Source organism: Zonotrichia albicollis, chromosome 10, assembly GCF_047830755.1.
Source record: "Zonotrichia albicollis isolate bZonAlb1 chromosome 10, bZonAlb1.hap1, whole genome shotgun sequence".
NCBI lineage: Eukaryota > Metazoa > Chordata > Aves > Passeriformes > Passerellidae > Zonotrichia > Zonotrichia albicollis.
Genome location: NC_133828.1, coordinates 11,102,787 through 11,125,701, shown reverse-complemented (window position 1 = coordinate 11,125,701; position 22,915 = coordinate 11,102,787). Strand labels below are relative to the sequence as shown.

Sequence of the window (22,915 nt, the reverse complement as noted above, 5' to 3'; positions counted from 1 at the left end):
TGCTCTGCCTCTGCAATAAATGATCCTTCCCCCCTTCACTCCCGTCATCTCCCGGTATCTGGAAGGAGAGCCACTCTTTCTGCCTTTAAGCTTGTGAGGAGAGATAAGAGAGAAATAGAAAAGTAATTTCCTAATGGGTCTCGCTGATGTTGATCAGAATGAAGCATTTCCAGTGACTGTCCCCCCACCACACCAGCAGCTGGGCCAAGTTTCAGGTCACCATCCACTCTGAAGCTCTCCCAAGCTGCTCTTTGTCCAGAGCTGGGCCCTGGAGGGATTCTTGGCCCCAGGCTGAGTCAGGTGGGCAGCAGGGCCAAGATTCACAGAGTCATGGAATGGTTTGGGTTGAGAGGAACTTGAAATCCCCTCTTGTTCCACCCCCTGCCATGGGCAGGGACACCTTCCACTGTCCCAGGTTGCTCCAAGCCCCATCCAGCCTGGCCTGGAGCACTGCCAGGGGTGGGGCACACCATCCAGGGAAGGATTCCTTCCCCAAGGTGGCCAAGCAAGGGAGGAATTGCTGTCAGAAGAGGGGATGGGCTGAGGAGAGGCTTTGAGACCCAGCAGCCCAGGGGATGAAGGCACTGTGGTGTCTCCCTGGACCATGGGGTGGCTGCAGACAATTCCTGGTTCTTGGAGCACTCAGCCACCTCAGCCTGACCTCTGCTCTGCCCTCACTGCCCATGAGCACAGGGAAGGGGACTCCACTGCAGGCACACAGCACAGGGAGGATGCAGAGGAGGAGAAAGAGGGAGCAGCACCCCCAAAGCCCAGCCCAGCCCCAGAGTCCCCATCTCCCAGGGGCAGGGCCCTGCTCCTTACTGGTGATTTCCAGGGGGCTGTTGAACTTCCTCCTGAACCTCTGCAGCCCGGGCATTGCCTGCAAGAGAAGGAGAGCAGCCTGCTGTGGGCAAGGGCTGGGAGGGCAGGGGTCTCCATGAGGCCACTGCTCTCTCTGATGGCAGCCCCCTGGCTGTGCCACAGCCTGTGACTGACACACACTCACTTTAATGTCATCCAGAGACTCCCCAGGGCTGCTGCTGGCAGGAGCAGGAGAATGGAGACAGGCAGCCTGTGGACAGAGGGAGGCAGAGGTGTCTCTGGGGCTGCAGGAGGAGGAGGCAGACACCTCAGAGCACCAGGCAGCACGGGGAGGGCTGGGGATGGCTCAGCGAGCTACACAGCCCTTCCCAGCACCCTGGGGAGCAGGTACATCACAGCCACCCCCCTCCATGCTCACCAGCACACTCGACTTTGCCTTCTTTGCTTTCTCCACAGACTTCACTGTCAGCCCTGCGGCGGACAGGGCCGCGATTCGGGATTCGATATCCGATATCTGTAGGAGGAGGAGAAAAGGCACACAGGTGGTGGTTGGAGGAGCCATCAGTGGCTCTGTCTGCCCTCTCTGGCTGGGCAGAGCATCTGCCAGGGTCAGGCCCTCACCTCACTCTCTGCCTGCTGCACCTGGGCAGCTGCTGAGGCCACTTTGTCCTCCAGCTCCGACAGCTCCGAGTCAGTGGTGCCGCTGTGCTGAGCCCCCTCCTCAAGCTCCTTCAGGGTCTTCTCAAGCTGGTAGGTCTTTCCAGCAGCCAGGTACACCTGAAATGCAGCAAAAGGAAAAATTGCACTGAAGAATTAACCTTCTTGGAGCTCTCCTCTCCTGCAGTGGCTGCAGCCCTGGATGCAGCAGCTCCTGCCACTCTTTTTTGACCGCCTTGCTGCTTTGCAGCACAGACAGTGCCAGTCAGCTCTGACACGGCTTTCCTTCTCATTTTATCCCTTCCCTGGGCTTTTGGAGAGCAATTACCAACAGTGTGAAGTGGTGAGAGGCTCAGGAAGGACCAAATCTCAGTGACCTGCTGGAGAAGCAGCAGCCAGCACTTTGTGCTGTGTGCTCAGAAGGAAAGCAGGTACCAGCTGCAAACCAGCTCAGGCTGCTGTGTCCTGTGAGGAGGAGAAAAACTGACTCTCCCAACCTGCTCAGTCTGTGTTGCTGGGAGCAGGGTCAGAGCAGGGCAGCCTTTGCTGCCTAGAGAAGAAGGCTAAAAGGATCTATCCCAATAAAACCTCTGGTTCTATCCCAATAAAACCTCTGCTTTTACTGCCACTTGTCTCCTCCCAGGTTACTCCAAGGACACAGGTCCAAGCCAGGCAGCTCAGGAAGCATTAACACATCCCTATGCACTCCCATCAGATGATCAGATGTTCTGCTGACTGATTCCAGGATCTCAGCACTGCCATGGCAATTTCTGCTCCTCCAGCCCTCTCAGCTTTCCCTGGGCTGGGCATTGTGCAAAGCTCCCTCTGCATACACTGAGCTGCAGAGCCCACCCACCCAAATCACAGCACCACACTCCCAGGGCTCCCAGTGCAAACTCTAAGGCCATGCACCACCCAACCTGAGCCACAGGGATTGAGAGATGAGCCACAGAGTGTGTCCCCAAACCCTGCTCCCCATTGCAGGGCATTCCCTACAGCAAAACCCAACTACCCAGATGGAGATCCAGCCCTTCTCTGAGCTGTTTCTTTGGAGCTTGGTATGGGGCACTGTGGGTGCACAACATTTCCACAGGGAACAAATTCCTATGGGTTTATGGTGGCTAAAGAAGCTGTCAGTGCTCCAGGGTCATACAAACCTTGCAGGGGGATTGGGCTCTGGCTATGGACTTGTCACCTGCCCCAGGTACAGGCAGCCTTAGTGAAGAGAGGGGTGATGCAGCAACCACCTGAAAGCAGCTTTCATGAACCCCTTGATGGAACACACACACTGCTGGAGAGGAGCTGAAGGGAATGAGGGAATGGGGCACGAGTTTTGCTGGAGCAGGGACTGCTGAGATCCAGCAAAGCCATGCTACAGCAGGGTGGGGACCAGGAACCAAGAAAGGGAAAGCCACAAGACAGAGCACCTTCTTTTGCTGCTGTACCATAAGTCCAGACTTTTTAATCTCTCTGCTGACCATCCTTTCAGAGCTGACCTACCCCCTAACAAGGAATTCCGGGGTGGGTGATTCCTTTGCGTTCCCACCCTGTCACAGACATGTTTTATGAAAAATCCTTTCCTTAGGATTTCTTTTCTCCTGAGAAGCTGAGAGGCCTCAGGAACAAAATGTAAACAGTGACTGTCTGCTGCTGTGGAATGCAACAGGTGAGTCTGTGATTGGTCTCATGTGGTTGTTTTTAATTAATGGCCAATCACAGCCCAGCTGGCTCAGACTGTCTCGGTCAGTCACAAGCCTTTGTTATCATTCTTTTCTATTTCTTGCTAGCCTTCTGATGAAACCCTTTCTTCTATTCTTTTAGTGTGGTTTTAACACAATATATATCATAAAATAATAAATCAGCCTTCTGAAACATGGAGTCAGATCCTTCTCTCTTCCCTGGTCTTGGGCCCCCTGCGAACGCCACCACACCACCCCTCCTCTGCCCAAAACCTCTGGGGAGCCTTACATTTTCCTCCAGCTCCTGGTACACTCCGGCCACCTCTCTCCCAGCTGGCAGGTGCCCTGCAGGGAGGGCCCAGCCCTGGCTGTGTCCGTGCACCGACTCCCACACCGCCTCCTCCGTGGCGTTTATGGCTCTCAGCACTTTGGCCGTGATCTCACTCAAAGCCTGAGCCGACGACCTCTGCCAGAGCCAAAGCACAGGGAGGGAGGGGGGGAAAAAATATGGATGTTGTGAAAAATGTGTATTTTAGGATTGGCTTTTTGCAACTATTCAAATGAATATGATATGTGTTGTGTTAGAAAGTGATGCTGTATTAATTCTCTTAAGTAGTGTTGTTAAATATAGTTTTAGGTTATAAAAAAAAATGTTAAAATAGAAATTATGCTGTGTAGGATACTTTTTTCTTTGTAAAGAAAGGACTTGCAGAGAGATAGCAGCATCAGAACACCTGAATCTTTTAGAGAAAAAGAATTAATTGCTCCATTATCAGAAGAAATGAACTTCTTCCCACTTCAAAGGTGCTCTCAGGATTCAGAGGAAGAAGTTGACACTGACCAGACAGAATCCTGTGTTTAAATGGAATTTATGCATCATGTATGAGGGGTATGAATATGCAACAGGCTGTTGCTTTTAAGGGTTAATCCTCTGTTAATGTGGGTCCTTTTCTGGACTTGTGCTGCCCAGAAAAAGGTACCTGGACTGTCTGTAACTCTTTGTTTCTATTGTCTCATATTATCCTAATCCAAATCGTCCAAATTATTATTACTCTAATTGTATCACTATTTTTATAACCATTTCATTACTATTAAACTTTTAAAATTTTAGAAAACAAGTGATTGGCATTTTTCACAACATTATGTTGATGTGGTGCATAAAACAGCACAAGCCAGGGGGGAGAGGGGCACCAGAGCTCCAGGAGCTGTGGGAAGAGGGAGGAGTGGTGATTGAGGGGCTCATGAAGGACTCTCCACCAGCAGAGCTTTGATTTCAGCCCATGCTTTCTGATGAGACAAAAGAGGTCACCTCCAATACTTGGAGAAGAGCTTAGGGAGGGATGTTTCTCTCCCTGGAAGCACCTGAGGGCCGCTGGGTTAGGCAGCAGTTGAGATCTAATTGCAGCATATTGCTTTACACCTCAGCGGGCCTGAGCGGGGATGCAAACAACTCCTCGAGTTGGTGGCAAAGGAACAAAACCAGCCTGACCCCATAAAATGATTGTATTGCCACAATGACAGAACTCGGGGCTAATTATGTCCTCTCTTCCCACCCCAAGGAGCACTGATGGCAATAACTGCCTCTAAGTGCTGCCCCTCGGCTTGATGCGGTGCTAAACACGGGTAAAAATGCCCTAAGAAACTCATCAGGTCTCTCCTAGCTGATAATTCCCTAGAAACCAAGGAGATGGGGGTGACATATGTGCTGGTTGTGTTGACAACTGCATGTATTTCTGGGCAAGCTGTCCTGCAGAGAACCAGCTAACTCAGTGCAGATGATATTTTTATCATTTTATGGTGCCTTCACGGTACAGCAGAGTTTTTTCCACATTTTCCATTAGGTTCTTGTGCTTCCATCACAGTGCTCCCCCAGTCAGAATATTTCCTCTTGGCTGGAGGAACCTCCTGTCAAAAATCCCTCAGAATCACACAAAATCCAAACCTGGATTTGCTGCAAGTATAAGGAAAATTGGTGCTAAACATCATCCATGCTGGCAACATTTAACCAAGGCTGATCCAGCTACTGCAGGCATTTCTACCTCAATACTCCTCCCTGCTTCAGAGCAGGGCCTGGGGGCATAAAAGTAAAAAATCTGGAGGATCCAGGCTTCATTTGATAAGAAGAAACCAGAATCTTACACTGATACCAAACCAACAGTTCAGGGTTTCAAACACAAAAACAGAGGTTTCAAACACAGAAACCTTGGCTTGGTGAGTTACCACTTATCTGCACTTAATTAGAAATGGTTATTAAGATGATGCAGATTGCTCAGTCTGGCAGAAGTTAAGTCTGGCTGCAGCAAGCATCTGAAAGCAGCTCTCAGGAAAAAGGAGGCAGAAAAGGATGCTGTGGGTCAGGATCAGGAAAAAGGAGGCAGAAAAGGATGCTGTGGGTGAGGATCAGGAAAAAGGAGGCAGTAAAGGATGCTGTGGGTCAGGATCAGGAAAAAGGAGGCAGTAAAGGATGCTGTGGGTGAGGATCAGGAAAAGGGAGGTAGTAAAGGATGCTGTGGGTGAGGATCAGGAAAAAGGAGGCAGTAAAGGATGCTGTGGGTGAGGATGAGGAGAAAGGAGGCAGTAAAGGATGCTGGGGGTGAGGATGAGGAAAAAGGAGGCAGTAAGGGATGCTGTGGGTGAGGATGAGGAGAAAGGAGGCAGTAAAGGATGCTGTGGGTGAGGATGAGGAAAAAGGAGGCAGTAAAGGATGCTGGGGGTGAGGAAGCTCTGCTGCTCAGTGAGAGCACAGCCAGTGGTGCCCAAACCCCACCAGGTTTTGTGTGGTGAGGAACAAATGCACACTAAAGGGAGGCTTCATAGCACCATGAAAGTCACCACAGAATCCAAGCTTTGCAGGAGAGGAGAGGGGCAGCATGGTGCCTGTTCCCTTCCTTTACCACCATTTTAGAGCAAATTCACACATCCCCTTTCCACAGCCAAGGCAGGAGGGAGAGGATGAGCAAACCTGCTGACCTCTCCATCTGTGCTTTAATTAATTAATTAATATTAATTAATATTAATAAGTATATTAATATTGCTATTGCTGCAGACCAAACAACTCACCTCCTTCAGTAAAAAAAGGCAAAATCAAGTAACAATCAAGATCTGCTTGCCAAAAGTGAACTGCATTAACTATAAAGCCATGTCAGCACAAGCTCCACCTTTTCCTGGCAGGCAGGAACAGAAGCTTATCCATTTAATCCTCATTTAACAATTTCTTGGGGATTGAGAGGATTTGAAATATCTTCATGCAGGTGCATTTATTTGCATTTAGATGCATAAATTACTATGTGTTCATCCCTAATGGATTATTTTGGAACCTCTGCACAACTGGGGACACACTGCTGTGATCTGTCCCCCTGTCCCCACGGGTCACCCACCACAGAGCAGGGACAGGAGGCAGCACAGAGCTGGAAATCTAGCAGAGTGGGGTCAGGGATTTAGGGATTCAGGAGCACTGACAAGGTGTGGAAAAGACATTTCAGGCTGCAGCAGGTGCCTGACAAAGGCTGCAGGAACTGAATCATCACCAAGATCTTCTCCCACCACAGAGCTCTTCTCCATAGTGACTTCCAGATGCTGGGACCACTCCTTCAGGTAGATGTGGAGGCTGTGCACCTCTCCATGACAGGCAGGAGCCTGCAACAACTCTCAGAGGCTTTACTTTTGATTTTTGGCAGAGGCTGGGAGAGCCTACAAGGAGAAATATCCAGATCTAACACCCCAGGACTTCCCTATCCCTTGGCATTGTTAATGCAGACACAGCCACAGCCCTGGTGGAGGTGTGGGACAGAAGGAGAGTCACAATTTCATGGTGTAAAACCACAAAGCACTGAGAGCAGCAGGAGCCATGGATGCAGCCTGGAATGATGTGGGTGACAGGGCACAGATTACCTTTCTAACATCCCTGGTCATGGCCTCGGTGGAGGAACTCATCTCTGGTTTCTTTGCCCTCTTCTCCTCCTCACGCTCCTCCTCGTCAGAGGAGACTTCTTTGTCACTGATGTTGCTGGCTAACTCCTCCAGCTTCCTCTTCAACTCCTCCTCCTCATCATCAGGGTCAGTGTGGGACTCTGGGGCCAGAGACTGGAGGAGCAGGAGAAGGGAAAGGTGTGAGAACCTCCTGTAGTGGGCACAGGGCCTGCCTGGGCCCAGACAGGCTCAGCAAGCAGAGGAACTCGAGGAGTGGGAGCACAGAGGGGCTTCCAAACCACCCCAGGGCACAGCAGAGCCCAGAGAGCTCTGCCCCAGCTCCTCCCTGAGGAACACAAACCCCTGACCTGAAGAACCTCCACTCCCATTTTACTCATACACAGAACCTGCGAGGTTTTCTCCATGGAAAATTGCCTTGAAAAGGTGGGGATGAGGGATTTGGGGCCAAAAATCACCACATTTTCATTAGGAGCCATGGCATGGCTGGTGGCTCTGAGGGCCAGAGGGGCTTCCAAACCACCCCAGGGCACAGCAGAGCCCAGAGAGCTGTGCTGCAGCTCCTCCCTGAGGAACACAAACCCCTCACCTGAAGAACCTCCACTCCCATTTTCCCCACACACAGAACCTGCGAGGTTTTCTCCATGGAAAATTGCCTTGAAAAGGTGGGGATGAGGGATTTGGGGCCAAAAATCACCACATTTTCATTAGGAGCCATGGCATGGCTGGTCACAGATCACAGGAACCCAGAAACAAGGTCAAGCAGTCATGGGAATGGCCACTCCCTGAGGTAACTTCTGGAACCTCTAGGTGATCTCATTTGGGATGAGAACCCACACAGCAAATTTCTGTATAGGATAGGTGGCAAATTGCCACCCACCCCCATTGTTAGGTGCAATTCATGGCAGCTGGAGAGGAATCCTGTTAAACTCCCAGGCACTGGAAGAGATCTCCAGAAGTTCCTGAACTTGCTCAACCCTGAATTAAGATGGGAATACAATTACCTGTGTCATACGTGGTGGGGTTTTGTCTGAGCTGTTTTTTAACAGCCTCCAACAGCAGCATCTGCAGCAGGCAATATTTTTTTCCCAGGCAACCTATTTCAGGGCTCTGCTATCCTTTCTGCTAGAAAACTTTGCTTTGTAATTAACCTCAGCCTGTCCCACAGCTGTTTGGACTCACTGCCTGTGCCCTGATTTGCCCTGGATATGGGAATAAAGTGTGGGAACCTGACACTGTGAGAACCTCTTACTCCCTTGGCCAGGATTACTGATGGAAACCATGAATGATTAAAATTGTGGCCACCCCCTTCTGTGAATTTTAGAAAAAAAAAGGAAAAATTGCATTGTTCCATCCATGCCTGGGGGCTTTGCCTGTAATTATCACCATCCATTCTACTGAGCCATCAGCTGCCAGAGTGGTGATGGGTTCACACGAAGGAAAAGAGTGCATAGTCTAAAATTAGAAGCCCAAAAATCAATGTTAAGCGGTCTAAGTATTCACAGATTCTGCACTCTTGCTCAGCTTTAACTTAATTTAGCTGCTTTCTTCCAAGTTTGATGGCATGGTAAGGTCAGGGCAGCTCAGAAGAGAGGCAGAAATGCTCCTTGACTCAGCTCTCACAGTCACAATAACCTGGTGCCCTCCTCATAGGCACACTTGAGTGTCCCATGAGTTCAAATGAGCTGTCACAGCTCTGGAGACACAGACACCACCTAACAAAACTCCTGAAATTTGCACTTCATGAAGCATCAGCCTGAAACCAAATTTCCCTTGTGCAGAGGTGGCAAGGAAGGTACCGGGTCTAAATGGGTTCAATTTCCTGCAGCTTCTGCCCTACCATGCAATGTTTCCTAAGGCACTCCACCACCTGGAAGTGGAGAACAGCCTCCAAAGCCAAAACAGGAGTGAACTCAAACAGCCCAGGTGGTTGTGGCACTTGGGGACAGGGTTCAGTGAAGGCCTTGGCAGCGGCAGGGTTGATCTCGGAGCTCCCTTCCAGCCTAAATATTTCCATGATTTTGTGTCTCCCTGCAGCGCTGGCTGCCTCTGCAGCGGGCAGGGGAGGGGAGCAGCAGAGCCCAGGGTCCATCCCTGCAGGATTCCTGCCTGGTTACCTCGTCAGGGCGCGCCAGGATTTTTTCCTCCAAGCGGTTCAGCACGCGCTCGATTGCAGACATGCGAGTGTTGAGCTCATGGATCTACAGGAAAGGGGAGAGAGAGACAGGGAGAGGGAAAAGGAGGAGAGAACAGAACAGACCAGCCACCACAGTGAGGAAACCAGCAGGGGAAAGCAAGCAGCAGCACACTGCCACCGTGAGAAGAGTTGAAAGACATTAAAAAATAAAATCTTTTTAAGGAATGGCTTAAAAATGGCAGGAAGTCCCAGGAGGTGCAGAGCAACCTCAAATCTGGAAAACTCCGAGCAATCCCAAGCCCCCAGCACAAGGCAGTTCCCACCAAAGCACCTGGAGCTGTGATGCAGTGAATGGAAAACCCCACCACCAATAAAAGCACCAGCCTGTAATGAAGCCACCCATCTCACCATTGTTCCCATGCTGCCCCAAATTGAAGTCAACATACATTTTCACTTCCTACTAACATGTTTTTCAAGCTGTAACCACCCCATCACATGCCTGCCAACACAGTGGTGGAGAGGAATCCACAAAAAAAAAAATCAGAGTAGAAAAACCTGAAAGTTTTCCCCACCACTTTGAAATTTTCTGACTTCTCTGATGCAGATGCTCGCCCCTCTCTTCTCCCTCAGTCTTCTGACTAAAAAGGGGGCATGGGGAGAAGGGCAGAGAAATTACAGACAGACAGAACCCTGGAAATCAAAGAGAAGTTACTTCCTGTGCTCAAGAACCAAGACAAACCTTTGTGGTGAGGGTGGATTTGGATTAGACATTAGGAGGGATTTGTTCCCTGTAAGGTGGGCAGGCCCTGGCACAGGGTGCCCAGAGCAGCTGTGGCTGCTCCTGAATCCCTGGAAGTGCCCAAGGCCAGGCTGGACAGGGCTTGGAGCACCCTGGGACAGTGGAAAGTGTCCCTGCCCATGGGAGAGGGCTGGAATGAGATATTTTTCAGATCCATTTAAACTAAAATGTCTCTATGATCACTGTAAACATTAAAGGAAGCTTTTTTTATTTCCCTTTAGAAATGGAAGGTTTGTTTTCCTTTAAAAAACTAAATCTCTTTCCTTTGATCCAGACAAATAAAACATAAATGATGATAAATATTGCCTGTTTCATGAGACTACCAGTGCATCACTGCTGTTCTGAGTGGCTTCTGCCCATTCAAAGGGGAGCAAGCAGCAAAAGCAGCAAGCAGAGGTGGTAACAAAGAGATGTGAAGGGTGGGCTTTGTTTTTGTAACAATTTCCATCCTCTCACTCAGTTTTTGTGCTCGCCAGCCTTTGATTAATTAGACCCTCACAACAGCCAGGCATGATTGCATCTGCTTAAGGGAAGATGAATGTAAAAACCTGGCCCTGTGGAGAGCAGAGCTGTCATCACCAGCCCGAAGTGGAAGCACCTCCAGGCAGCATTAAACCCCCAGGCAGGAAGCACTTCAGCCCCATTGCTGAGAGGTTTTTCAGTCCTGTTTGAGGCCTGAGTCCTGCAGGGCTCCCAGGGGCAATGAGAAGCCTCTGGTGATGGTGACAAACCAAGAGTCACCACTGCCCCATCTCCATCAGGAAGAGAGATCAGAGCCTGAAGCACGGGCTGCTGTTGATATTGATGGGTATCTACCAGCTGGAAAAAAGCTTCATTCTCCTTCCCAGTCAAGGCTGGCTTTGATGCACCCCATTTGGGCACTTCTCCTGCAATTTTCCCAGTGTGACAAAGGCTGGCAAAGTGGGCTCTGCACTAAAACATTCAAGGGAAAATAAGCTTAAAGCGCAGCCCACAACACCAGGTAGGGGAAACTACCCCTTGCTGCTGAGAAGGGAGGACAGGTTACTGTAACAGAAACTTTTTGTAAAGAAGAGGAGCCAGACTGCATCAAGACTTTGGGAATCCAGAATCACTGAGCTCCCTTGTGGTACAGCAGGATGGCTTCTGGAGAGAAACTTGGTATATTGGAGCTATTCCTTGAGGCTTGGTCCTGTTGCTACCTGACTTTTAAAAACGTGGAGGCAAAGACCCACACAGTTACCAACTCAGGGCTTCTTTTTGTGCCTCATAAGTGCTTTTTAAAATAGAGTTCTTCTTTTTTTAAAGTTTTGCTCTTGGACCTTCAGCTCCTGGAGTCACAGGAACATGGAAGAACCCCTGATTTAGCTAGAGCTGGGTGGTAGGATGGTTGCTGGCTGTAAACACATCAGCAGCACAAAGGGCAGCGAGGATGGGGAGCCATTTCAGCTAATTAGCAATGCTGCCACAAGAGCAAATGGGGGTAAAGTGGGACTGAGAAGACGCCTTGTAACCATTAGGGTGACAGGGCTCCACACAACCAGGTGTGAGGGAACAAACCACACTGCCCGATGTGGGATGTGGGAGCTTTCCCAGCTCCTGGAGGAAGTTGTGGGAGGCGTTGGTAGGAATTTGGGCCCATTTGCCCACTGTAAAGCACGGTGCACATTTCATGCCTAGCATAGCATGGCCTCATTAAGGACACCCAGTCCAGGGCTCTCCCATTTACTGCTGGCTGAGGAAGGAATGGTATTTGTTAATTAAAACATGTGCCCACAGGAGTAAATGGCAAAGAGCAGCTTTGCCTACCCAGGCACGTGAAGTGTGGTGCTGAGGCGTCACAGACACATTTTATGAAAAATCTTTCCCTTAGGATTTTCCCTCCTGAGAAGCTGAGAGGCCTCAGAAACAAAATGTAAACGATGGTTATCTGCTGCTGTGGAATGCAACAGGTGGGTCTGTGATTGGTCTCATGTGGTTGTTTCTAATTAATGGCCAATCACAGTGAGCTGGCTCAGACTCACTGTCCCAGCCACAAACCTTTGTTATCATTCCTTCTGCTATTCTTAGCTGCCTTCTGATGAAGTCCTTTCTTCTATTCTTTTAGTATAGTTTTAATATAATATATACCATGAAATAATAAATCAAGCCTTCTGAAGCATGGAGTCAGATCCTCAACTCTTCCCTCATCCCAAGACCCCTGTGAACACCGTCACACTGAGGGATGGCTGTGGTCACAGATCTCACTGATTGCCCAAAGAGGGCTCCAGGACATGCCAAATTACCAGCTGTGAGACTGTAAAATGATTCTGCCCCTGCATCTGCAGCCAAACACCACTCTGCATTTTGCTGCTCATGAGATCTGAGGAACCGGATCAACTTTACCATCCTCACTGCCCACCACTGGCAAAGGGAGCACCAGGAACAGCAGGTCCTTGCTTGGGAATTAAAACACAAGCTTAGATCCTGTCTGACACCTTTCTCTAGGCTGTTCCCCCCATTTCCATCACTCAGGAGAGGTATGTGACAGGTCACCCTGACCCACTCCTACCAGGCAGGAACACACTGCAGAGGAAGAGAAGGATCTTGGTGCTTATTAAGCATCCATCTCCAGACCTCCATCTGCTTATTAAGCACTGGCACATCCCATTTAAGCAAGCCTTTCTGGAGGCACAAGAACCCACAAGTAACTCAGATTAATAAGGACAAGCTGGGAAATGAGCAGCAGCAAGGGCAGGATTGTTATTGTGGTGGCAGCACATGCCATGGAAGCACCAACCAGAGCTGCTTTTCTTTGTGCTGCGACTGGAAAAGCAAACCCCAGCTGGCCACTGCTGCTCCTCTTCTCCCCTGAACCACCCTGCACCTCAGAGGCAACGAGAGGGACGTGGCCAGGGGTGTCAGCAGAGGCTGCTGGTACCTGGTTGGAGGAGTGGCTGATGTTCTCCTGGGAGGAGGCTCTGTTCCTGCGCTTGCTGGGCTGGGCTGGCAGCTGGGCTCCCCTCAGCTCCTCGTCAGACGTGTCCATGTCGGCCAAGTACCGCGCCCGGGGCGGTTCGTTCCAGGGCAGGCCTCAGGGAGAGAGAGCGACAGGGCACTCACAGGGGTGCTCAGGTTTGGATTTTATAATTTTCAAATTCTGTGCTGCTTTAGTGTGCAGTTCTGAGCTTCATATTAGGGCATGGTGAGGTGTCTTCACAGAGCAGGGAGACAAAACAATTCCTTCTATAGCTGGGGACCAAGGATAAATGATCCAAATCTCAGGCCCAAGAGCACAAACAATGTGGAATGAAGAGAGAAAAACAAGGAGGATGAGACCTCATAACCTTTATTTGCATATTGGACAACTAACTCCAATATGCAAATGGACCAAAACTTATAAAAGTGAGAGACCTCGTGATCATTTTGTGACCATTTTGGTTCATCTTGGGTGCAGCCCTGACTGGGCTCTTGTGCTGCCCAAGGTGGATCCATTGAGGCCTTTTAATAAATCCTTGCCTTATTCTTTAACTCTGTCTGGCCTCTGTTCTAGGTCAGCCTTCATAAGGCATAAACGCCCCTGAGTTTCTCTCTGGGCATTGGCCCCATCCTTAAAACAAATAAATAATGAGGCATTTCCCCAGATCAGACTTCCTACCCTTTGGCAGGAGGGGCTTCTGCAAGCCAGACCAAGTTTAAGGTCCAAGTTTAAGGATGGGCCAGGCTGCAGCTCTGCACTCTGTGCCCACACAGCACTGAGCACAGCAGGGTCCCACACAAGGCATGAGGAGCACCATCCTTGCTATCATGCCCTGAACAGGCTCACCAAAAACCACCACTGCCTTCTCAGTTTTGTGGGAGCCCAGGTTTGGCTCTTGCCCTGTGTGCACTGCCCAGGTGCTGAAAGATGTTTAGACTTGGCCTAGAGAGGTACCAGCCTAGGATGGAGCATTTAAAAAAAGTGGAAAGCCTCGTGTGTAAAGGAGAATTTCAAATGAGGCAAAAACAATGAGAGAAAATGGAATTAACATGCATGGGGATCTTGTTCCTGTGATGCCCCAGCAGGACTTGGAATGGGAATTTAAACAGCCATGTTAAGGTCTACCCAGCCTTCCCAAATGTCCTGAAAATACAGCCAGGCCACTGGAGACACAGAAAGACATATTCTACATTTGCATATACACAAGCCAATATCCAACCCTCCTGACTCTGCCATCCCTGTAGGGAAAACAGAGGTTGTAAAAGGCAAATTCTGCCTCTTAGAGGTTATTTATAGACTCACAAACCCACAGATCCTTTAGCCTACCCATGCACCCTGCCCAGTCACAAGCATGCCACTTAGCAACCACCAGTTCTTGTTCGAGTCCTCTAAAAACTCAAAGCTTTCTGCAGCCACAAGGTCCTTTACTAAAGAGTTGAACTCCTCTGCCTGCAGCAGGAAACACAACCCATTGTTTTTAGCACTGAATTGTATCTAGCTTCTGCCCTGGAAATCACCAGTAGGTATGAAAGGGATGGACACCTGAGGAACAACCCCTTTGGCTTTGTTGGGAGCAAGATCTGCTCTTTTACAACTAAATAATGTCAGCAAGATTCTTTCCTAAGGAAAATCCCTTTTGCAGACGGATAACTCGTGTTGACGCTCTTAGTGGCTTTGAGATTGTTCAGGAAAAAAGCCCCCAAAGCTGTTTCCACTTTGTTCCAACGCCTTCAGCCACTTGTCCCAAGAGGGTACAAGGGGAATCTGGCCAAGGGCACCCACCAGGCTTTGGGTTCCTCTCCAGGCTCCTCCTCCTGCGCGCGTTGACGGTGAGCCGAACCTCGGTGCTGAAGTGCTGCTCCGGAGCGCTGGCCCCCGGCTCCTGCAGCACGTGGTGGAACACCAGGTCTGCATCCCCGATCCTGGACTCCTGGGAGACATCTTCAGCTGAGGTGGGGAAATCTGGGAAGGACTGAAGAGTTGAGGGTGCTGCTGAGCAGCTGCCCAACGGAGATTCCACTGGTGTCGCCCCCACCCCATCAGTGGCGCTGCCTCCAGCTCGGGGGCCCCCAGAGTGAGAACAATGTGGAGATGTGGCTGCCCCTGGATATCCCTGGAAGCATCCAAGGCCAGGTTGGGAGGGCTTAGAGCAACCTGGGGTAGTGGAAGGAGGTGGAATGAGATGATCTTTACACTCCCTCCAACCCAACTTGTTCTATGATTCTACAAATCCTTGTCCTTCCTGACCTCCACTAAGAGCTCCTCTCTTAACTCTTCAATATAGGCATGGATTGTCCTTTCATAATGCCAGTTATATTTAAATAAAATATAAAAGTTCATAATAATCCCATTTAAAGGCTTTGCCTGGCTGCTGAACCCTGAGCAATACTTCCCCTCACTGCCAGGGGGCACTGGTAATTTTTACAAGCACAGAGTTCCTTCAGCCAGGCTGCAACACCCTCTGAACTTTTAAAACACCATCCCTTTCTACCTATTCAAACAGCCACCACTTTAAATAATCTGTAATCCACAAATCCAGTTTGACAGAGGCCAGACCTCACACTGAATTCTGCTGCAAAAATAGGGGGAAAAGACAAACAAAAAGAGGGATCTAATTATTCCCCCCAAATTCCAGTAATTTTGCGTGGAATTGTGCAGATTTATTTGTTTAAGTTGTTACAGATCTCAGCACACCCTACTTCTACCCAAGAATAGTTTAATCAGAGCATTTTTAAAAAGAAGGAGCTGTTTAATGCTTTAAAAGTGCAGTTTCACCAGGAAAGGCAAACAAGAGCAGCCCAAAAAGCTGGACCTGAAGTCTCTCAGGCTGGAAGACCTTTTGCCACACCCAGGGTGCCCCATCCCTGTTCCTCCCCAGAGCAGGAAGGCGGAATTGGTGAGCCCCTGGGCTTGGTGGGATCACAGGGCACTTTCTGGATCTCTCTGAGTCTTGCTCCTGGCCAAAGCTCTGGATACTACGGCACATCCAGCCTCCTATTTAGAAGTATCCAGCATTCCTGCAGTGTTCATCCCCCTGGCTAGCCTTCACTCTCGTTGGATCTGTGGGATTCATCTCAACCTCACAAAGATCCTGTGCCTCGTGGAGCTGCTGGCCAGGAGCTAACCCAGCCCCAAACTGGATGGGAACATGGGAGAAGAACCTGATTTCATTTAACCCCTTGACCACTGAATCTGGTGGAAAACAGGGTATGTTCCACAGCCTGGGGACAACAACCATGGTCTGCTGAAAGCAAGGAAATCTGCAGGGACACGGCCAGAGAACCTCCTGCTGTCTCATCTTAGCACTCATCCTTACTTGGATCAGATGTCCTGCTCCTGACTTGGCCTGAGGCAAAGGACTTCAACTGGAAGAAGAGATTGCAAGCAGCAATGGAGATCTGGCCCATCGCCTCCCAACACCAGCTGAAGGAGCAGTGGTAGCAAGCAAGGAGGAGGAGGAAGAAAGGAAAGGAACCCCCCAGGAGTGTCCCAGTACCTGGAAAGCATCCGGGCTGCTGGCTGCTGGAGAGAGCTGTGCAGACTGGCGGCGAGACTGGGCAGAGTAATCCGAGTCCAGTTCGAAATCAAAGGGGTGCACAGACAGCAGCCGCTTTGTCTTGCACATCTTTAGCACACAAAGTGCAAGAAAGGCAAATTCAGTGTCAGACACTCAGTTGGCCTTGAAGAAAGGGGGAGGGAGGACCTTTCCTTAGTTTGCCTGAGTTTGCTCTGCTTTTTGCAGAGGGAATTTGGGCCTGACGCTGTTGTGCTTGAAGGGAGCCAGGTACAGCTTGTGCTGGTGCTAAAGGCAAAGGAAAGTGGGTTCCTGATTTCCACAGCCTCTGTAAGCAGAGTGAGAATCTCTCTCCTGGTTTATAAAGGCACTCTGGGGAAGCTGAGCCAGGTTACAGCTCAGAGAGAGACCCAGGTGATGCTTTTGAGCCCTGAAGCATCTCCTCATCCTCAGAGAAGGATGATACAGGCAGATGTCTCGGAATATTTGAGGTCATTAGTAAAAACACCCCAAGAAGGTGGGTGTCACAGACACCTTTTATGAAAAATCTTTTCTTTGGGATTTTTTTCTCCTGAGAAGCTGAGAGGCCTCAGGAACAAAATGTAAACATTGATTATCTGCTGCTGTGGAATGCAACAGGTGGATCTGTGATTGGCTCATGGGGTTGCTTTTAATTAATGGCCACTCACAGCCCAGCTGTCTTGGACTGTCTGGTCAGTCACAGGATTTTATTATCATTCCATTCCCTTCTATTCCTTTCTAGCCTTCTGATGAAATCCTTTCTTCTATTCTTTTAGTATAGTTTTAATATGATATATATCATAAAATAATAAATCAGCCTTCTGAAATATGGAGTCAAGATTCTCACCTCTTCCCTCGTCCTGGGACCCCTGCAAACACCACCACAGGTGGGTTCTCATTATACAGGTGAGAGCTATGACTTTTATATTAATTAGTGACCTCCACAGTGTTAAGAGTAGGCCTTTTTTCCAGAGCACAAGTATTTATGATGTTACTGACATGGCTGTTTTTACACTAAGTGGGAGAAGAGCTTATCTCAGAGGAGAAAAACAGAGGAGAAAGGCCCAGTTCTGAAAGTGGCACAGAGAGCCACCATCACCATCACCCAGGGCAGGCCAGGGACACAGAGTGAGGCAGCTCCAGCACCAAACTCCTGCTGTAAACACCAAACTCACCCTGCTGTAGCGCTCTGCTTCAGCCCCACGAAGGATGTTGTCTTCCTCATCGCTGTCATCCCCAGCGGGGTCACAGCTGCTGAGCAGCTGGCACTCTCCTGCAGGGGACACAGGGAGCAGGTGAGTCCCCACCCTGGGGGTCACACCAGTAGCTGAAGGTGAGGCCATGCTTCTTATATGGAGTGAAAAAGCCCAGATTAAAGTAACTCCCCAAATTTATTTTTTTCTGCTGGCCTCTCCTTGCTTCCCCTGCCAGATGTGCACCATCACAGATGTGGAAGTGAAGGGGCACCCCAAGGTCCATCTGGGTGACTCCACTGCTTGAAGGCTCAGGAGCTATTCCTGATTCCCATCAGCTCTTTTGTTTATCCATGACCCACTGCTTTGAGATAAGGAGCTTGCAAACTTCAAGTTTGGCATGTAACTGAAAGTCCTCTTGTATCCAAATCTACCCAAACGTACCACAATGCAGGGGTTGAGCACTACAGCCCATCTCCACTGCAGTGGAGGAATGTTTTCCCTGGTCTGACCACTCCAAATCTCCTCAGAAGGGCCCACAGCTCTAAGAGTGTGAAGACATAAAGGTTTTGGAAACCTTGCTTGAACTGCAAGCCCCCTGCTTCAATCACCTTCAATCAACTTCAATCCCCTTTTTTACTTACTGTTAATGTCTGGCAGGCTATAAACTCTGTCATGAAGACCTAAACAAAGAGAAAAATGGTGGGAAAAATGAATAATCACATTTTCTTCCTGTTCCTGGAGCAGAGGGCAAGCCTCAGAGCCATGGCTAACTAGAATTCTCATTCTCTAGCCCTCACAAGAAACAATGGTTATAAAAGCTCTTTAAAGAGAACACAACAGGCGCTTGGAGATTGGACTTGACTTTTAAAAGTCAAAGAGCTGCTCGCCACAGCTTCCCCAGGCTGATGCAACGTGCCTGGGAGCTGCAAGGGAAGGCACAGCCAACTGCAGATGGCCAGGGATACATCCCAGGAGTAGATCCTTGCTCGCTGGAGGGTCAAGCCAATTCACTGGTGTTAATGAAGTAATAAACAACAAAATCATTTCCCTTTGAAAAAGGCATCAGAATCTCAATTTAAAGCAGCCTAAGGTGCTGTTACCCTCATGCTTGGTTGGGTTTTTGTGTGCTCTGATGCATTTTCTGTCCAAACAATGCATGGATTGTCTCTCACTCCATTAAATTTTTTTGCTGCTATTTCTGCTATGAGTTGCCTGGCTAAAAGAGTGATTTAAAAGAGTGATTGCAGCAGTTGAATCAGGTCATGTCAATGGTATGTGAAAACTTTTCTATGGCTCCTCAAGATGGTAATAAACTCCACACTGGCTTCCAAAGGAAATAGGCCAAGGAGTAGGAGCACTATGAATAACAACCAGGAGCTGGTTAGTAATAATACTATACTAATATAATGATATATTTATGCACCCTTGGACAAAAATCAGAAATACGGAAGGTCCATGAAGCTCTGAAGAAAAGAGTTATGGTGACAGGTAGCTCACCAATTTTGGCACAGTTTTGTCAGTGCCAGGGGATAATCAGGTTGGTTGTAAAAATCATCAGGTCTTGGGGGAAAAAAAAAAAGAGGGCAGGTTAAACTAGGGTTAATTCCGCAAGCTCTGAGATGAAAAGACCAAAACTAAAGAAAAAAATAGAGCTTCAAATTTACGTACTTACAAAGTGCAGGGTGCGGGACTTTGAAAATTAAAGATGAGGCATTAGGGAATTTTTTTCATTGAAAGGGTGATCATGGAACAACAATCCTTGGAAATGTTCAAAAACACTCCTTGAAAGTGTTCAAAAACACATGGATGTGGCAGCTGGGGATGTGGTTTAATGGTGGTCATGGTAGTACTGGGTTGGACTGGATGATCCAGAGGTGTTTTCCAGCTGTAATGATCTTACATTCTCCAGCCTGTGGTAAAAACTTAAGACTTAACAGTAGAAAAGCCATCAAGAACACCTGTTCTGAGTCTGAATGAACAACCCTGAACCTCTGCTTCCTCCTTGAGACGTTCTGAGCATTCTTGGTCCCCCACATCACTCAGAGCAGCACCACCACTGCTGTGGTGCAGCACAGATTCCCCAGGAGCAGCAGAGGCCATTCCTCACCCAGAAAGGCAGAGTTGAGCCCCTGGCCTGGCTGCAGCCTGCCATAGAGGGACTGGAGCACTTTGGCACTTCCAAACCTCTTGAAGCGGGAGCGCACGTGTTCGTAGTACCACTCCAGGGAGCCGATCTTCACGATCCTGCCCAAAGAAAGGAGGCACCCCAGGTCAGCAGGCACACACCCAAAAAACTCTGTCTTAACAAAAACACAGCATGCTTTCATCTAAAAGCATGCTGAATTTGGGCAAATGCTGTTGAGCCTCATCACCTTGTCCCTCAGAGCAAAGAGAAATGAGGAGTGGTGTTCCCATGGCTGGACTGGATTTCTTTAACATTCATGTTGGTGACATGGGCACTGGGATTGAGTGTTCCCTCAGTTCCTGACACACAATCACATGCTGGAGGGCAGGAATGACAGCCAGAGGGGCTGTGACAGCCTTGAGAGGTGGGGCTGTGAGAAACTCATGTGGCTCAACAAGCCCAAGTGCAAGGTCCCGCCCCTGGGTTGGAGCAATCCCAAGTGAATACACAGGCTTGGTGGAGAATGGATTGGGACCAGCTCTTGGAGGAGTATTTGGGGGTGCTGGAGGGTGAGAATGTTGAAAAGAGCCAGAAATGTGCACTGGCAGCCAGTGCTGGGCTGATCCCCAGTGTGGGCAGCAGGGGAGGTGGGAATTCTGCCTGTCTCCCCCAGTCAGGTAAGACCCCACCTGCAGAGCTGCCTCCATCTCTGGGGTCCCCAAAAAAGGATGTGGAGCTGCTGGAATGAGACCAGAGGAGGCCACAAAGGTGCTCTGAGGATGGAGCCCCTCTGCTCTGGAGCCAGGCTGGGAGAGCTGGGGGTGCTCACCTGGAGAAGAGAAAGCTCTGGGGAGACCTTAGAGTGAGTGTGTCTAAAGGGGCTCCAGGAGAGCTGGACCGGGACTTGAGACAAGGGCTTGGAGTGACAGGACAAGGGGGAATGGCTTCCCACTGCCAGAGGGCAGGGTTAGATGGGATTTAGGGAAGGAATTCTTCCCTGTGAGGGTGGGGAGGCCTTGGCACAGGGTGCCCAGAGAAGCTGTGGCTGCCCCATCCCTGGAAGTGTTCCAGGCCAGGTTGGATGGGGCTCTAGTGGAAGGGTGGGGAGGTGGAACTGGATGGGCTTTAAGGAACAAGATGGGCTTTAAGGAATGAGATGGGCTTTAAGGAATGGGATGGGCTTTAAGGAACGAGATGGGCTTTAAGGAATGAGATGGGCTTTAAGGAATGGGATGGGCTTTAAGGAACGAGATGGGCTTTAAGGAATGAGATGGGCTTTAAGGAACGGGATGGACTTTAAGGAATGGGATGGGCTTTAAGGAATGAGATGGGCTTTAAGGAATGAGATGGGCTTTAAGGAATGGGATGGGCTTTAAGGAATGAGATGGGCTTTAAGGAATAAGATGGACTTTAAGGAATGGGATGGGCTTTAAGGAACGAGATGGGCTTTGGGTTTCCAGCCCCAAGCACCCTGTGATTCCCGGAGGAGCAGCACCTGGAGAGGCGGCAGGGATCGCAGACCCAGCCCTGCTCCTTCTTATGGTAGCGGCTGCAGTTCTTGCAGGTGTAGAAGCGGCAGTCCAGGCACTGCCTCTTGCTGTTCAGCAGGAACTTGAAGGGCTGCAGGCAGTGCACACAGTGAGTTTCATTTAGGTGGGACTGACTGGTCAGGAACTCCCTCTTGCTGCTCTCCTGGTCGATCTTGCATTTCAGCTCCCTGTAGAAAACAGCCCCCCACAAAAAGCAGGAATTTGAGTTTGTTGCTGTCTCACTGCAAACCCTCACATGGCAAAGCCCATCACGCCACAATCATTTCAGGAACGATTTTCCAGGGAACGTTGCAAGTCTGCAGCTTGTGGAAACAGCTGTAGGGCAAATCTAATAAATGACATATCATGAGTTAAATAAGCTAACAACAAAGTGGGCTCCAGATTCAGGATGGGTAACTGGAGTTTAATATTAGATTTAATTTAATATGAGAATCACAGAATATTCTGAGTTGCTCAGGGCCCACAAGGATCATTAAAAAAATAAAAAAGTGATTGTGCCAAAACCTGTCCTGTTTGTTTCACAGGGTGTTGATCATTAATGCCAGGAACCTCGGGAGAGCAGCTCTTCTCAAACCCTGTGGCTGTATCCCAACATGACACAACCTTCAAGCCTGGAGTCCTGCAGGGAATTAAAATCTTTCTGGAATTCTTAGTTAAAAAAAAAAGGTGTGGAGGAGAAAGAAGAAAAGAATTCTGGGATTAAAAAGGATTAAAATTCAGCAGAGAACTTTATTATAAAGTTATGTGTAACAAGGCTTTGGCTGTTCAGAGGATGCAGCAGGGGGAGAGGCTTGTGATAATCCCGTGAAAGGGAAGCCCTTTCCAAGAGCACCTTCACCTGCAGTGCATCCCTGCAGGTTTCCTTCACTCTCCAGACCTGGCTGCCAGAGCAGGTCCCCATGGGAAGCAGTGTCTGCATGAGGCTGAGGCCCAGCAGCAGCTGGGGACAGCTGAGATGCCTGCCAGGCCGGTGGGGCACCCTGCACTGCCCAAAAGCTCTCTCTGTTTGCTGCCCGTGCCATGCACCGCCTCAGGCATGTTTGCCTTTGGGGCCACAGCTGAAAAGAAAATGTTTGACTTGTAGGGAAGGTCCTAGAAAGTTGTTTTCTCTCTAGACAGGATTAGGAAGCTGTGTTTCCCAGAGCAGAAGTCAGCTTGGGTAAAAGCCCCCAAGCAAGCAGGTCTGGAGGCTGCTCCAGGATCACAGTGTGGAGCACGAGGCACTGGTGATGCTCCCAGGGCCTGACTGACGCCAGGGTGACCACAGCAGGAGCCTGGGTGGCCCTGGGAGCAGTGCTGGGACTGGCAGTGGGAAGGGCAGGCATCTCAAGCAAGCTAATCTCTGTTTAACCTAATCAGTTTGCACATTAGGGCTCAGCTTTTGATTTTATTTTTTTTCCGAGGAAGGATTTTCTGGCCAGCTGGCAGCCAGCACACTGTAAAACACATATTTTGGTGTCACTCCCTCTGCTTGTGGTGACACAGGAGTGACACCAACTTGCATTTCATCTGGGAGAGTTAAAAACCAGCATAAAGACAGAAAACTGGGC

At 49.5% G+C, this 22,915-nt stretch overlaps 1 protein-coding gene across 3 annotated transcripts in view; it reads right to left on the bottom strand.

Annotated features, from left to right (window-relative positions):
* The window catches only part of MLPH (melanophilin), a 28,949-nt gene that overhangs the window by 2,991 nt on the left and 3,043 nt on the right, over nt 1-22,915 (bottom strand). Inside the window, exons 2-15 of one of the 3 annotated variants that reach the window (XM_005486869.4) lie at nt 21,311-21,532; nt 19,798-19,934; nt 18,332-18,370; nt 17,670-17,767; nt 16,456-16,584; nt 14,742-14,931; nt 12,921-13,072; nt 9,203-9,286; nt 7,050-7,241; nt 3,448-3,624; nt 1,444-1,599; nt 1,241-1,336; nt 1,007-1,072; nt 823-880 (exon numbers count right to left, since the gene is read on the bottom strand). In XM_005486869.4, coding sequence (XP_005486926.3) covers nt 823-880; nt 1,007-1,072; nt 1,241-1,336; nt 1,444-1,599; nt 3,448-3,624; nt 7,050-7,241; nt 9,203-9,286; nt 12,921-13,072; nt 14,742-14,931; nt 16,456-16,584; nt 17,670-17,767; nt 18,332-18,370; nt 19,798-19,934; nt 21,311-21,532 — 1,796 coding nt within the window. The remainder of the gene's footprint in view (nt 1-822; nt 881-1,006; nt 1,073-1,240; nt 1,337-1,443; nt 1,600-3,447; nt 3,625-7,049; nt 7,242-9,202; nt 9,287-12,920; nt 13,073-14,741; nt 14,932-16,455; nt 16,585-17,669; nt 17,768-18,331; nt 18,371-19,797; nt 19,935-21,310; nt 21,533-22,915) is intronic. The other 2 variants (XM_005486870.4, XM_014266997.3) reach the window with 2 other exon arrangements.